Source organism: Macrotis lagotis, chromosome 1 (assembly GCF_037893015.1).
Source record: "Macrotis lagotis isolate mMagLag1 chromosome 1, bilby.v1.9.chrom.fasta, whole genome shotgun sequence".
Taxonomy (NCBI): Eukaryota; Metazoa; Chordata; class Mammalia; order Peramelemorphia; family Peramelidae; genus Macrotis; species Macrotis lagotis.
Window position 1 is genome coordinate 528,774,430 of NC_133658.1, and position 15,124 is coordinate 528,789,553.

General features: G+C 35.1%; 1 protein-coding gene across 1 annotated transcript; it reads left to right on the plus strand.

Annotated features, from left to right (window-relative positions):
- The first annotated feature begins 2,732 nt into the window (after nucleotides 1-2,732).
- On the plus strand, nucleotides 2,733-9,316 carry NR0B1 (nuclear receptor subfamily 0 group B member 1). The gene is made up of 2 exons (XM_074214221.1): nucleotides 2,733-3,460; nucleotides 5,400-9,316. Exons 1-2 carry the CDS (start codon nucleotides 2,809-2,811, stop codon nucleotides 5,642-5,644), a joined length of 897 nt encoding a protein of 298 aa, XP_074070322.1. The 5' UTR covers nucleotides 2,733-2,808; the 3' UTR covers nucleotides 5,645-9,316.
- The last annotated feature ends 5,808 nt before the right edge of the window (nucleotides 9,317-15,124 follow it).

A 15,124-nucleotide genomic window follows, 5' to 3' on the forward strand; every position in this document is an offset into this window, starting at 1 on the left:
ATGGCATAAATCATGGAGGAGGTAGCATGTAAAAGACTTTATATTGCCATATGTTTTTATTTTCACCATAGATTACAAGAAAGAATTGGGTCCTGGAGAATTTTCATGGAGGTAAGATCCTAGAGCAACAGTCAAATGTAAGGAGCAACACGATGGTGGGACATAAGGATGGAATGCTCAATAAAACAAGAGGTATAGTTTATTTAGAGATTAAAGAGGGGGGAAGTGTCTTACAACAGTAGTGATAAAAGTTGTTAAAAGTTGTTCATCAACAAATAATCTGAAGTGAAAGAAATCCATCTGAATAATCCAAGTCATAGTAAAATGAAATGAGGTGGCATTATGGATATATGAGTAAATCAATTTATGTGAGATCAAGATGCAGATAGAAGCCACTAGAGAATTTACCAAGGATCAAGTTGTTTTGTTTTTTTTAATAGTAAAAAAAAATAAAAGAAAAAAGGAGAGTAATGGACTGTTAAAATCAGTGATAGGGGCCACTGTCACATTGGAGAACATTCAGGAAAGACATTCTACCTAGATAGCACAGTGGAATAGAACACTGGATTTGGAAACCCAGGCTGGACTATTTTCTATTTGTATTATCTTGGGCAAACTATGTAACCTTTCTGGACCTCATTTTTTTCCCCATCATAAACTAAGGGGATTGAATAAGAAGATTTCTAAGGTCCCTTTCAATTCCCAATCCTATAAGTTTGTCTCCTCTAATCATTCTGCAATACCTGGTGAATATATTCCTCAACTTTCTTCAGGATGCACTTACTACTTCCAGTATTTTAAATGTTTCTTAAAAATATAATTTGATGATTTGAGAGACTAGAAAAATAGTAAACTTGACAGAACACCCATGAAAAACAGGCTCAAGAAATAAATCTATATTAATTTATTTACTGAATAAAATATAGAAGACACTGAGCATCTTGTTATAAGTATCAGTAAAAGTCACACTGATTTTTCTAGAAATTTTTCTGTGTGCTGTTTGCCTATTAATCAGAGTGAACTTTTACAATGCAAAGTCAAATGAAAGGCTACAGTAAGGAAAAATTGTAATATTATTTTGAAACAGTGGTTTAAATATATTGATTTGATAAAGAAAAGTATATATGTTAACATTAACAATGTATATAAATAGTCTCATCGAACTACAGGTGTTAATTGGTTACATACAGGAATGAGAAATTAGGTCTGGAAAGCAGAAGGACAAAGGCTTTCTTTCCTGGTATGCAGTTTGGAGGTAGGATGAGAGAAGATGAAGTTGTGAACATTTTTCACATCAGAAATCATTCTAATAGTCTTAACTCTCCAAATAGGAATTCTCCTAGCCTGAGGGTGATACTAAACTATAGAAGTTTATCCTTTCTCTATAGCAGAACAAGAAAAGACCCTACCTATGTTAGGGCTACTCTCAGTGGATTCAGGTTAATTTTACTCAGTTCTTCACCTGAGTCTCCGCCCCCCCCCCCCATCTCCACCTCCCTAATCTGTTTTTGATTTTTTTTAACTTCACTTCTAACAATCCTATACAATCGGGCATTAAGAAGAGGGAAGAAATTAAATGGTCTTCAGCTATATTTGTGAATGTCTTTCTTTCCTCTATGATAAGAACTCTGCTCTGTAGGTCAGGGGTCTAAGCCCAAGAGGATGTGGTAGATCTGATAGGGTTGAGAAAGACTTGCTGGGTACTCTCACTATACCAACCAGGGTAGTAAAAGAATATAGCTGAAATAGATGAAAGACTAGACCCTAGGTACTTCTGAAAGTGGGATTGGTGTTTGTGTGCGACCCTTCACGTCTGTTCTAGAGCTTTTTTTAAAAAAAATTCTAATTATATATTCTCAGGTCTTTTTTACAGCTCTGTCAGCAAAACTGCAGAAAGTCATTAATTTCAGTCATTGAGACTTGCTTCCTTATCGCTGTTAAATCCAGGCATTCAACCGATTAGCTAAGATATATAAATATATATATATATATATAAATATATATATATAAATATATATATATATATATATATATATATATATATATATATATATATATATATGTATAGCAAGTGGGAAGGGAAGGAAAGAAAAATCCTGAAGAGGAATGATGGTCTTAATATTTTTGGTATGGGTGATGATTACTAATAATCACCCTGAAGATTGGATCTGTTTACCTTCTTTTATTGCAGTAGCAGTCTTCCTCTTTTCTTCTCTCACCTCCTTCTCCTTCACCCCCCCCCCAACCTCTAAAAAGGGTCAAACTCAATGCCAGGCAGAAAGCCGGGACTTGCAACAGTTTTCAAGCTCCCTTTAGCTGCGTGGTCCCTCTCCCTCTAGTTGTAGGGAAGTGTAGGGAGAAAAGAGGTAGGGGTATGTGCGTGTGCAGTGTAGGGTGGGGTGCGGGTGGGAAGATGTTGTGTGATGTGTGTATGTGTGTGTGTGTGTGTGTGTGTGTGTGTGTGTGTGTGTGTGTGTGTATGTATGTGTGTGTGTGTGTGTGTGCGCGCGCGTGCCCACGCTTCTGTTTCTCTCCATTTTTCTGCCCGTGAAGAAGGTCGGGCCCGCTTTGAACTGCCTGAGACCGCGTGGCTCTAAGCTCGGGACTAAGCTGGCCGCTCCCCCCTCCCGCCCTCCCGCCCGCCCCCTTTCCCAAATACACACCAGCGCCTGCGTGCACTCGCCCTATAAATAAGTAAAGGCAAGGGCAGCGGGCGAGCAGTGTGGGTGCTGTCGGACAGATCAGGCAGATAGAGTGGGGCGGGCAGAAGAGCCGCGCGCACTGCCCAGCTCTCCTCCACACCGCAGCATGGCTTGCTTGGACCGATGCCGGTGCTGCGCGGACCACAGGCGTCACGGCAGCATCCTCTACAGCATCTTAAAGAGCGAGGAGCAGAAGAGGGAGACCCAGGAGCAGCAGCAGACCCAGCAGCAGACCCAGCAGCCGCCGCCGCCGCCGCCGCCGCCGCCGGGGAGGGCGCAGAGGCCCGGCCAGGGCTGCTCCTGCGGCTCCCAGCGCAGGGTGGCCCTGAAGAGCCCGCAGGTGGCCTGCAAGGCAGCCTCGGCTGTGCTGGTGAAGACGCTGCGCTTTGTGAAGAACGTGCCCTGCTTTCAGGAGCTGCCCCTGGACGAACAACTGGTGCTGGTCCGGAGCTGCTGGGCTCCGCTGCTAGTGCTCGGGCTGGCCCAGGACCGAGTGCACTTCGAGACGGTGGAGACCTCGGAGCCCAGCATGCTTCAAAGGATACTGACCACCAGGCGGCGGGACCCCGACGACCCCGAGCCGCAGCTGTCTTCGTCGCCTCCCGCCCTTCCCGAACCTCTGGCCCTGACCGACCCCTTGCAGCCACCCTCTGCCGCCCAAGTCCAGGCTATCAAAGGTTTTCTGACCAAGTGCTGGAGCCTGGACATCAGCACCAAGGAGTACGCCTACCTCAAGGGGACTGTGCTCTTCAATCCGGGTAAGGGAGCCGGACCTTAGTCAAGAAGAGGGAGGGCACTGACTCTCTTTCCTCTCCCTTCTGCTCAGAGAAGTACCCTGGCTCCCAGGCACGGATTGATGGTAGTTTGGAGGAAGGAAAGTTGGATGGCTGGCTAAAGGTTTTTACTTGGGAAAAGAAAGTTAGGCAGAATTTTGCACCCGGGCTAAGTTTTAGTCAGGACCTGGAGAGGTTTTGTTTAGTTTTGTACTTTTTATTTTGCTCTACATCCTTAAAGGCTATTTTGGGGGTTTGGGGGGAGGGTGACAGAAGGATAAAGAGAGAAATTGCAACACATTTAATCAATTTGAGATTTTTTTGCTTATAGGCAAATTCTCAAAACTTCCTCATTCCAGTCCACTTCTGTTACTATTTCTGGGTCCTCTAAGAGTCGCCTGAATTTTGACTTTTTTAGTTTTCAGAGGACTGTAGAAGCCACTCCAAAACGTCTCTTGATCAAAAACGGAGAATAGAATCGGATAGTTATGAGGTTGTGTATACAGGTTGCTAATAGCCCATCTTGACTTTTCCTAGGGAGTCCGTAAAGAGGAGACAAAGTTCTCAGGTTGTTGGGTTTGGGGTTTCTTCTAACTTCTCACAAGTTGAGTGGGAAAAAGCTGGAGACTGGACAGCACAGTCCCTGCTTATTGGAGGAGAATATCTGCACAGTTCAGGCACTTCCACCAAATTGAACCACTGTTTTCTGAAAGAAGGTCAGGGAGGGAAACAAGAAGTTTCAAATGTCCTTAAGTTCTTCTTCACATTGATTCTTTTTGACAAAAGTTCTTTTTTTTTTATCCTTGACTTGCTGTAGTTTGTTTATAGCCCTTATCATCTGGTCCTCTGATCCTAGACAAGTCACTTAATTTCTTTGGGCCTCAGTTTTTTCATCCGTAAAGTGTGTGAGCTGTATTAAAGGTCACTCTAAATTCTTACTTATAAACTGTTCATTTGAAAAAGAAAAGATTTTAAGAGAAAAATTGAATTTTGAATAATATTTTTTCAATTCGAAAATCATTAGATAATAAGACATTGAAAAAGTAACACCATATTTTTGATTAGCAAGGATCTTTAGATTGAAAGAAGTCAGGCTGTTGACAAATAAATGGAATAGAAAGCATCACCCAACATTGTGATACTGTCATCAGAAACCATTATTTTTTAAAATGGCACATATGGGTAAATTTTTATAGCCTTCTAAAATTTTTATAGATGTATAATTTTTTTTAAAAAAATTGAATTGATTCAAACAATCTATAGAAGGTAAATTTTTCCTCTACTGGAGTAATATTCTTTACAGAAAACTTGAGAAACACTATTGTGCATAGAGTAGGAGTCAAAAAAACTTGGAGCCATTTTCTGACATGAACAAGCTAATGCAACCCTTGGCAAATTTCTTAATCCCTACTCTGAACTTTATTTTACTTGATTGTAAGTAGTAAATAATTTTGCTACCTTCCTTATAAGTTTGTTTTGAGGAAAGCATTTTGTGATGTAAGCTATAGTTAGTGAGATATTTCTTGAACTGGAGCAGTACCTCACTAAAACAACAAATAATTGAATATGAATAAGTGGACACAGAAAAATGTGCCTCCTATTCAAAAGTTAAATTAGGCAGTATATGGTTTTAATGTGAGCATACAAGATCAGTGAATATTATCTACAAAACTTTACAGTATACTTCATTGCCGGAACTCTCCTTTCTTAAAGTGAAATGTGTGTGCCTGTGTAATGTATATGTGTGTGTATATACATGTGTATGTGTGTGTGTGTATATTCATTAAGAAAACTAGTGCAAATAGAATGCTTAGACTGCTAATTAATTGAAATTGCAGAGATAGGTGAATGCATTCTGAGAGACTTAGCAAAGACTACTTGGTCAGTTTATGAACAAAGAAGTTTCACACCTTTTCTCTTTCAGACCTTCCAGGGCTGCACTGTGTTCAGTACATCCAGGGACTTCAGAGAGAAGCACAGCAAGCTTTAAATGAACACATCAGGATGCTTCACAGAGGGCACCAGGCTAGATTTGCCAAGCTGAATGTTGCTCTTTCCCTGCTGCGATCCATTAATGCTAATGTCATTGCCGAACTCTTCTTTAGACCCATCATTGGTACAGTAAATATGGATGATATGCTATTGGAGATGCTCTGTGCAAAGTTATAAAAGCATGCAGAATATAAAAATAAGCTTCAACCTAAAGGAAATGATGGAGCAGAATTAGTGTAAAATATTGTAAAATAAACTAACTTATTATTTTTAAATGCATAGTATTTTTGTATTCAATAATAAACTATTCTTCCAGTTCTATTTTATTAAAATCCTTGTTTGCAGAATATTTTAATTGTGGAAGAAAGCTTACTTCTAAACTAAACGTTTAGATGTTTTGTGATAAGACTCATAATTATACTTATAAGGTATTTCCCCAAAACAAAGGCATATAATACTTTGAATTAACTAGAATTGAAGTTTAGTACAAATTATAATTAAATTTTAAAGTATTAAAATAAGTTTAAAAAAATTCTTTATGGTTTGGCAAAATTTGAAAAATGTCATGAAAAATTAACTGCCTGAAAGGCCTAAGAAATATAATTATTGCCAATATCTAAAACTTGGTGATAGAGGGTTTCCAGTCTCTGCCTTGGGTTGGAATTGGAAGGGGAAAGGCTATGCTGTTGGTGATAATTTGGTTAGATTCAAGTTATTTTAGCACTGTAATGGTACCAGACAATGATAATTGAGTTTTTGGATATGATATTTTAGATAGATGGTCAGTAGTGGACAGAAGAAAGAGATAAAATGGAAAATATAGCTTCTGAGAGGAATAGAAGCTAGGAGAAATCTAGGAGAGAGATCCTGGGAAGAAGAAGGGTGGGATAGTGTTAGGAAATATTGAAATGGAAATATCTGTTGACTTTATCATTTGTTATCTCATTTGATTTTTGAAGCAGAGGGAAATCTTTCCACAAGTTACTGTAATTTTAATAGTTGTGTTAGTGCTATTTAATTCAAAACTGTACCAAAGTTATTCTTTGATTCTTTATCATGGTGTGAAGGTTAATTTAGGGATCTGCCATTAACAAGTTGGATTTCCAGAAGGTTTAGACTCTAGAACATAGGTTGGTGTTATACTACCTGAGGAACAACCTAAGTAAATGCTGAAAATCATCACTCAACATTCATTCAGTGGTGATGAAATTTCTGCTATGCATAAAAAACCATCAAATGACTTGATCCTCTGTGGTCCCTTAAGTTGCTAGGTATGGTTTTGGAAAATGGCAAGTGGTATGAAGAATTACATGTTTTTTAGTACATCTACAAAATTAAATAAAGTCTCTTACTTTGAAATCTTTGCCCAGAAACAGTGGGCACTAAATGATATGAACCCATATCTGACTTTACCTTTTATTTTTCCCTCTAGAAGATGCAAAGAAATCTCATTCAAGTAGCAGTTCATTTGTAGAATTTATTTCAGTCTGAGCTCAAGGGCAATATGAAATGCAATTTCATGAAAAGAAAACAAACAAATAAAAAACTGGGTATTCTGACCCTGAAATATTTATGAGTATAAGCAAATAGATCAATATAAAAATGATAGCTAAAGGAGATAAATTCTATGAAGAATCTGATATGATCTGTCAAACTGTGTCAAGTTACACCAATATTCACTATTTTAATTGTGGAAGTGGTCATGGAGAAGAAAAGGATGTTGAAAATGCTATTCACAATTAAAAAATGAAAGAGGTAATTGACAATTTTACAGAAGCCTGACATATACATTAAGAATGCTATTTTCAGGGGTGGCTAGGTGGCACAGTGGATAAAGTGGAGTCAGGAATACCTGGGTTCAAATCTGGTCTCAAACACTTAATAATTACCTAGCTGTGTGGCCTTGGGCAAGCCACTTAACCCCATTTGCCTTGCAAAAACCTTAAAAAAAAAAGGAATGCTATTTTCAAGCAGTAAAACTAAATGCTTAAACTAGACAAACACTGCCATCATAAAAATGATTCTATTTTATCAGATAATAGGCATTGAAGAATCTGTTGTCTCTGTGCAATCAAAGTAAAGATCAAATGATAAATCAGAAGAAAGGATTAAGATATTGAATAATTATAGCAATTGTCTATCTCAACATCTCTAATAAGTTATCTATCTCAAAATTTCCAGTTTATAGAGGACACCAAGGCCCAGAAAATTTAGGTGTTTTCATAAGATCTCAAAGCTACCAATTCAACTCATATTTAGAAGGACATTACTTTTAAGGTGTCAGAACAATTTGGTTTTCATTTAAATCAGGGTCAGCAGTATTTTAGAAGTGAAAGGTAGATCCTGCTTGCTCCTATTTTTTTTTTAGTATGTTGGAAGACTGAATTGACAGCAGGTGACATGGTAAAGTGATCCTATTATCCAGATTTGTAAGTATAGACTTGAGCTTAGGAGAACTCTTTGGCCCACAAAGGTAAGTAAAGTCATGCTTTATTTTCTAGATGTAGTTTGATCAGATACTGCTTACCACTTGAGGTGCTTTAGTAAAAGTTCTTTTCTCACAAAGCTCATAGATTTTAAGTTGGAAGGGAACTTTTTTTAAAATTCTGAACTTAAACACCAAATAAAATGACCATTTTTGATGTTATGTGTGTGTGTGTGTGTGTGTGTGTGTATATATATATATATGGACAGAAAAAGAACTGAACATGAAACAATCTCTGTGATACAATTTTTTTAAATATATGAAAAATTAGCAAGTAACTTATCTTACTTGTCTATGAATCCTTCTGATCCACCCTCTTTTTTCTGCACATTTAAAAATGCAATAATAATTCATTTAATATTAATGTTTGCTGTTTATATTACCTGATATTGTTCCCTTGTATCATTTCTTTTCTCCCTTCTCAGAGACCATCTCTTATTACAAAGGTATTTTTTAAGAGAAAAAAATATCAGTAAGACTGCTCATCACATTGAAAAAATCTGTTGTTATATGCAGTATTTGATTCCCACTTCTATAACAGAGCATGGAAAAGTATCTTTTCATATTTTTTTTCTTTGGGGTCAAATTTATTATTTATTATTTCCCACCATTCAGTTTTAACTGTTTGATTGTGATTACTATTTCCATTTATATTACTGTAGACATTGTGTATATATTTGTTTTTCTGTCTCTGTCCATCCTTCCCTCTATCTCTATTCTACTTCTTCCCCTATTTGGAAAAAAGAAAAATAATCCTTGAAATAGATATGCATAGTCAAGCAAAACTATTTCCCACATTGTCTATACCTCAAAATGGGTATCTTATTCTGCACCTTAAGATCATTTTCTGTCAGGAGATGAAGCTTCATCATTGAGCCTCAGAAGTTATCTTATAACTGGTCCTTGATGAAGTGCAAAATAATTCACAGATCCCTAAAGTTACATCTGTAATGCTCATTCCTAAATCCACTCAAGAAAGACTATATTATTCCAATTGTTTCAGTTTTCTGATACCAATGATCCTGGACAAAATAAAAAAAACTAATATAACAAAATCTATACCTTCTGAAATATTGATAGCCCCACTTTAAGTCATTACTGATTTGTTCTGTCATTATTTACTGAGTGAAGATACTTAAAAATATTTGACCTCTCTGCCATATCAGGATACCTTCTATCTCATGTGATTGAGAATGGTAAGTGATTTCTACAACATTGGTGGCCTTATGTCTTACAGTTGTACCTTCTCTTGAAATGTGAATGTGACCCTGACTCTAAAGAGTTGCCTAGTAGTCACTCCTAATTCCTGTTGTGGTTCCAGACTCATAGGCAGGGGTGAGATGAAATCAACTTTGACATACTGATAAGTAAATTAGATTATTAAAATTCTTAGATGTATTATTTTATTTTCATTAATTTTATAATAATAAATTTAAAATAAAAATAAAATATAGTATAAATGACATATTTTATTACTTATTGATTTATTATTAAATTTTAAAATTTAAAATTATTAAATTTTCAATGTGAGCATTTACTTCTCAAAAATCAGAAATTACTACAAATCAGAATCTGATTTGTTTCATTGAGTTGGCAAGACTTAAGAAAGTGATTAATTCAGATTAAAGCATGGTTATAGATTTATTTTCCCCCTCAGAGACTCAAGTCATTAAACATTTATCAGCACACTCACAGGTTTCTCTATAAACACTGCTTGAGCTTAGCAGGAGGCAAGAAGAAAGCTCAGAGAATGAAGTGATCACCAGAATGGCTGCCTGATCCTTATAGGACTATAACAGCAACAACAACAAAAATCCAATTTGAGTATTCCAGCACCCTAACTGATAGATAAATTTAGTTCCATGCCATTTAGGATCCAATGTTTTAAATTGGGAAGGAAAGTTTTAGGTCATCTAATTCAGCTTCTCATTTCATAGTTGAAGATATGGATTTGTAGAGAGGTTTATTTTTTACCTAGAGCCACAAAAGTAGTATAAAGTAGTTCAGTAGTTCAAACTCAGATCTTTGGATTACCAAAACTGTATTCTTCCCAATGTGTTTTATTATCTACCAACAATCATCTGGATTCTACAAAATTTAGAATGGATATTAAAATTCTAGACTAGATTACTAAAGGGATGATTAAAGGGATGATAATTAACATACATAATCTATTTTAATTTTTTCAAAGTATGTTCACAATTTTTTTTTTTACTTTGGTCCCTACAACTGTTTATGTAGTAGATAGCATAGTTATTGTTAGAAACTAAGCCTTAGAAAAGTCACTTGACTTGCTTGTGGTCACACAACAAGTATAACCTTATAGTTTCAAATTGAGATCTTTCCAACTACAAATCCAACATTCTAACTTTTTTTTTGTCATGAAGCAATGATCACCATGACCTATCACCGGATCAAAATAAATCATACGAGAATAATCTCATTTCATAAAATAGAGTTACCAAAATGGATATATCAGGAAAGTCCTATATAAATAACATATCTGTACTTCCCTAAAGCACTTAGCAAAGTCTCTTACAATATTTTTGTGAGGAAGATAAAAGAAATGTAGACTGAAGGTAGTTCAACTAGGTGATTTCAGAATCCACCGAAATCCCTTTCTGGAAAAGTTGATTAATGTGATCATTGTCAACCTGGAGGGATATTTGAAAGAGTACAGGACTCTATCCTTATCTGTGGTGCATTCAACATTATAGTTAACAACAGTGATGATCAAATATCTGTCATGCTTATCAAACCTTCTGTAGAAAACATTTTGGTGAAAAGTTACAAAATTAGAAGACAGATTTGGAATCCAAACAGATCTTGATTGTGATAAATATAATAAAGTGAGATACAATGTTAAGGATAAATGCAAAAACTTAAAAATCAACAATACAAGTACAGGATTGGTAACATGTGACTAGTAATCACTTTCTGTGAAAACGATATAGGTGGGGGGCAGCTAGGTGGTGAAGTGGATAGAGCATAGCCCTGGAATCAGGAATACCTGAGTTCAAATCCGGCCTCAGATATTTAATAATTACCTAGCTGTGTGGCCTTGGGCAAGCCACTTAACCCCATTGCCTTGCAAAAAACCAAAAACTAAAAATGATATAGGTAACTTCAGTGTCAATGTCTATTTAATGTAGAACAACAATTTGATTTTTTTCTTCTTGACCTTAAACGGCAAAAGTAGGAGGAAGGAACTGTGATTGTCTCTAGTAAGAGTGGACTGGTAAATGTTTAAGAATAAGATATCTGAGGAGGGAAAAGTTTAAAAGACAAACTTCTAAGTTTGTTTTGCATTAACATTTTCTTTATCAGTTTCTGAATATTAAACAATCAACTAAACAGAAAACCAAATCCTTTTGTCTATTTCCAAGATGTAAAGGTTAACACTAAAACTTTAACAATCACTTTCCAGGAGCAGGGTATAAGCAGGCTCTAGCACCTCCCTGGTTAAAAAGATGAATTTCTGAACAATTGGATCTTTTTATGAATCCATTATTTCATCTGTGTGAATATTATTCAACAGAAATATTTATTAAGTTCCCTCTATGTGTCTTGAATTGTCTTGGAACCTAATTTTACACAAAGCAATTCAATCCCTGTCCTCCTGGTACTTACATTTTTATCAAAGGACATATTTTATACACATAGAAGCATATACATATAGAAGCATATACAAAAGAAGCTATAAATCCTAGATGTTGGTGATATGTAAATATAAAACTTGCCTAAGTTTTGGGTTTTCTTTAGATATTTATTAACTCTCAATTAAATTTCATTCTAACAAATTTGACACCTAGAATGAACAAAAAACAAATTTGGTTTTTTGTTAAGAAAATATAACATTATAAAAAGATTTAGCATTATGTTTACAGAAACATGTTTTACTTTTTTGATATAAACACTATTGAAAACTAAGCCCGGTTTTCCTTCTAGTGGCTTCTTTTGGATTTTCTTAGTTCTCATTCTAGGTCTTATTTAGTATTTTCCATATTTTTATTGCTCTCAAAGAAGAGCAAGTCATAAGCGATGTGATGCCATGACAAGCAAGTAAATTGGATTTGAGTGAGAGGGTCTTCCAGAGCCATCTGGGTCTAGTAATCAAGTGTAAATAAGGATGACTGAGATGGTCTTGATGTGAGGCAAACCCAAGGTCACACAGCTAGTAAGTGTCAAGTGTCTGAGGTCGGATTTGAACTCAGGTCCTTCTGACTCCAGAGCTGCTCTATCCACTGCACAGAACCATGCCTTATATTAACTCAACTGTATCAAACTGTATCAAATTAACTGTATCTATATTCTATTGTACTTTATTTTGTTAAATATTTTCCAAATGCCTTTTAATCTGATTCTGGAAGTACTCTGACAGTACTGTCAGCAGTACTATGGTCCATTTGTCACATGTTTAATTTCCCTTCTCTAGCAACCTTTCCATCCTTAATATCAAGTTTTGATATTTGGAAGTTCTTTGGATAGACAGTTTACACATAGTAATTTGATTTAAATTCTCTTTTAGCTAAAGACTTTGAAAACATTTCATGCTTCATTGCCAAAAAGTAATTAATGTTATGATTCTGACATTTAAAATACATGAAAACTATTTAATACAAGTGATGTAATTACAGGACTTTAAGTGGTTGTTTCTTTTCTCCTCACAAAATAATTATGATTGTGTGATGTTACTATTATCATGGATTTTCAAATTATGTATGAGAGCATTATTAATGATAAACCTTTATGCTAATATAAATTGAAAATATTATGTAAATTGCTAATAATTTTTTTCTCCATGATGAAATAAACAGGATCAATTTCATTCAGGACTCAAGTGGAAAAATGGCCAAATATTCTATATTGATTCACTTTGAGGGTCGGAGAGGTCTTATACTGCTCACCAGTCAAATAGGGTTTGAGAACATATTTTAGTCATTTTATTCTAGTTATTAAAATCCTGGACTGGCTATTGTAATCTAATCAATTGCTAAAGCATTGAACTGAGAATTGTACATCTAATCACACTTAGGACTCTAGTTTGTAATGAGATTCACTCTCTCACTTGTACTGACTAACATACCATTATAGTGTCTCTGTTTATGGGATCCAATTCATTTATTGTTTTTTTTTTATGTTTTTTTTTTAGTTTTTTGCAAGGCAAACAGGGTTAAGTGGCTTGCCCAAGGCCACACAGCTAGGTAATTATTAAGTGTCTAAGACCGGATTTGAACCCAGGTACTCCTGACTCCAGGGCTGGTGCTTTATCCACTACACCACCTAGCCGCCCCATGGGATCCAATTCATTTAAAAACATTCCCTTTATTAAGAAAATTGGGATAAGTGAGTGGAAAAAAGCAAAACTAAAACATTATATTTGTACCTGACCTCATGAACTTTAATGTGTAGGAGAATTGAAAACATGCATAAATAATTCTACTAAAAATAGAACATGTTAAGTAGATAAAGAATTAAATAAATTGTGATGTGAAATCTGAGAAAAAATAAATTCTACTTAGAAGGATTATGAAAACTTCAAAGAGAAGCCAGAGTTTGAGATAAATTTTGAGGAATAATAAGACTATGGGCAAAGGCAAAAGTATTTTGTAATGAATCTTTTGAAAAAGAAAAGTAAAGTTCAGATTTCTCTACTTAATTACTTTGCCTTTCAACATATGATCTTCTCCTTAAAACAAAATATTTTAATTTGTTTAAGCAAGTATTTTGGGGGAAATAATTAAATCTTTGAGCCAAAAATGTGTGACTGTAACTTTGTTTGTATAAATTGCTGTATATTTTCTCTTCAGGTTGCAAAAAATACTTAATAATACTTAGCAACTGGTCCACTCATTACACCAATCTAGCATGGATTCCACTATGAATATTTCAACTTTTGGCTCTTAAGATTTTCTCTTGTGATAATTCAAAGATGTTATCTTTTGTCAAGACAAAAATGTAGTTTTCATAAAGTGTTATTTACTAACATACATTGGAAAACTCAATCAATTGTTGTTTGAACATCTGCTATATTCCTAGCTAACTAGGTAGTGCAGTGAACAGAGTTTCAGACCTAGATTCAGGAAGACTTATTTACCTGAGGTCAAATCTAAACTTAAACACTATCTCTTTGATAGTAGGTGAGTCACTTAACCCTATTTGCCTCAGTTCCTCATCTGTAAAATGAGTGGAGAAGGAAATGGTAGATTACTCCAGTCCAGTATATTTGTCAAAAAAATCCCAAATGGGATAATGAAGAGTTGGGTATAGTTGAAAAGAATGAATAGTAACAAATTTTTGATAATGTGGAAGTACCTGACTGAAAACCACTCAACAACTACAACAATAGAAATTTACAAAGTCTTAACTCAAAGGAGAGGAGATAATCCTGTAAAGGAGATAAGATGAATATGCAAAGAATTATTGCATGTTATATGCTAATAATGCTAAATTGTTCAGAATAGATAACTGAGAAATATGATGAAATACTGTGTTAACACCATGCATGATAGAAAATATGTGAAACTGAGATTAGAGAAGGCAAAGGATTGATGACAGCAGGAGTTGTAAACTTTCTTAAAACACTCCTTCCTGGATAAGGTCAATTTGTATAGTATTTTTAAGTTTGGATAAGAATATTTGAGAAAAAAGAAGAGCATCAATTAAAATCCACATCATCTCTTTTTTGCCATACATTTCTTCTTTTTCTAAGGGGAAATAAAAAATATTAACTCCTCTCCCTTTATAAAGTACTTATATAAACCCTACCTGGACCTATCAGAAGTTTTTTCAATCTCTAATTTTTTTTAATAACATTTTTAATAACATTGGCTTTGTAGCAGCAAATCTCCAAAGATTCCAAACATATAATTCTTCATCCTAAATACATTTTCTGAAGAGATAAAGTCATTCTAAATTTCATGCTAAGAATATGTAGATTTTTATGCATTTGTTTTCACAACTTTAATGACTAAAAAAGCACTAGTATAGTGGGGTCTCTAAATATTGTGTTGGACCCAGAAAAAGTCAGAAAATGTATTTATTTCTCAGGGAGGTAGGGGAGAGAACTAGAGAAGATCAAATGAAATACTCCCCCAAGTTCTTCCCAATAAACTAAGAAGATATTAGCTTATGAAGTGACTGTAGTCTACTTTTTGAAGTTGGGTATAAAA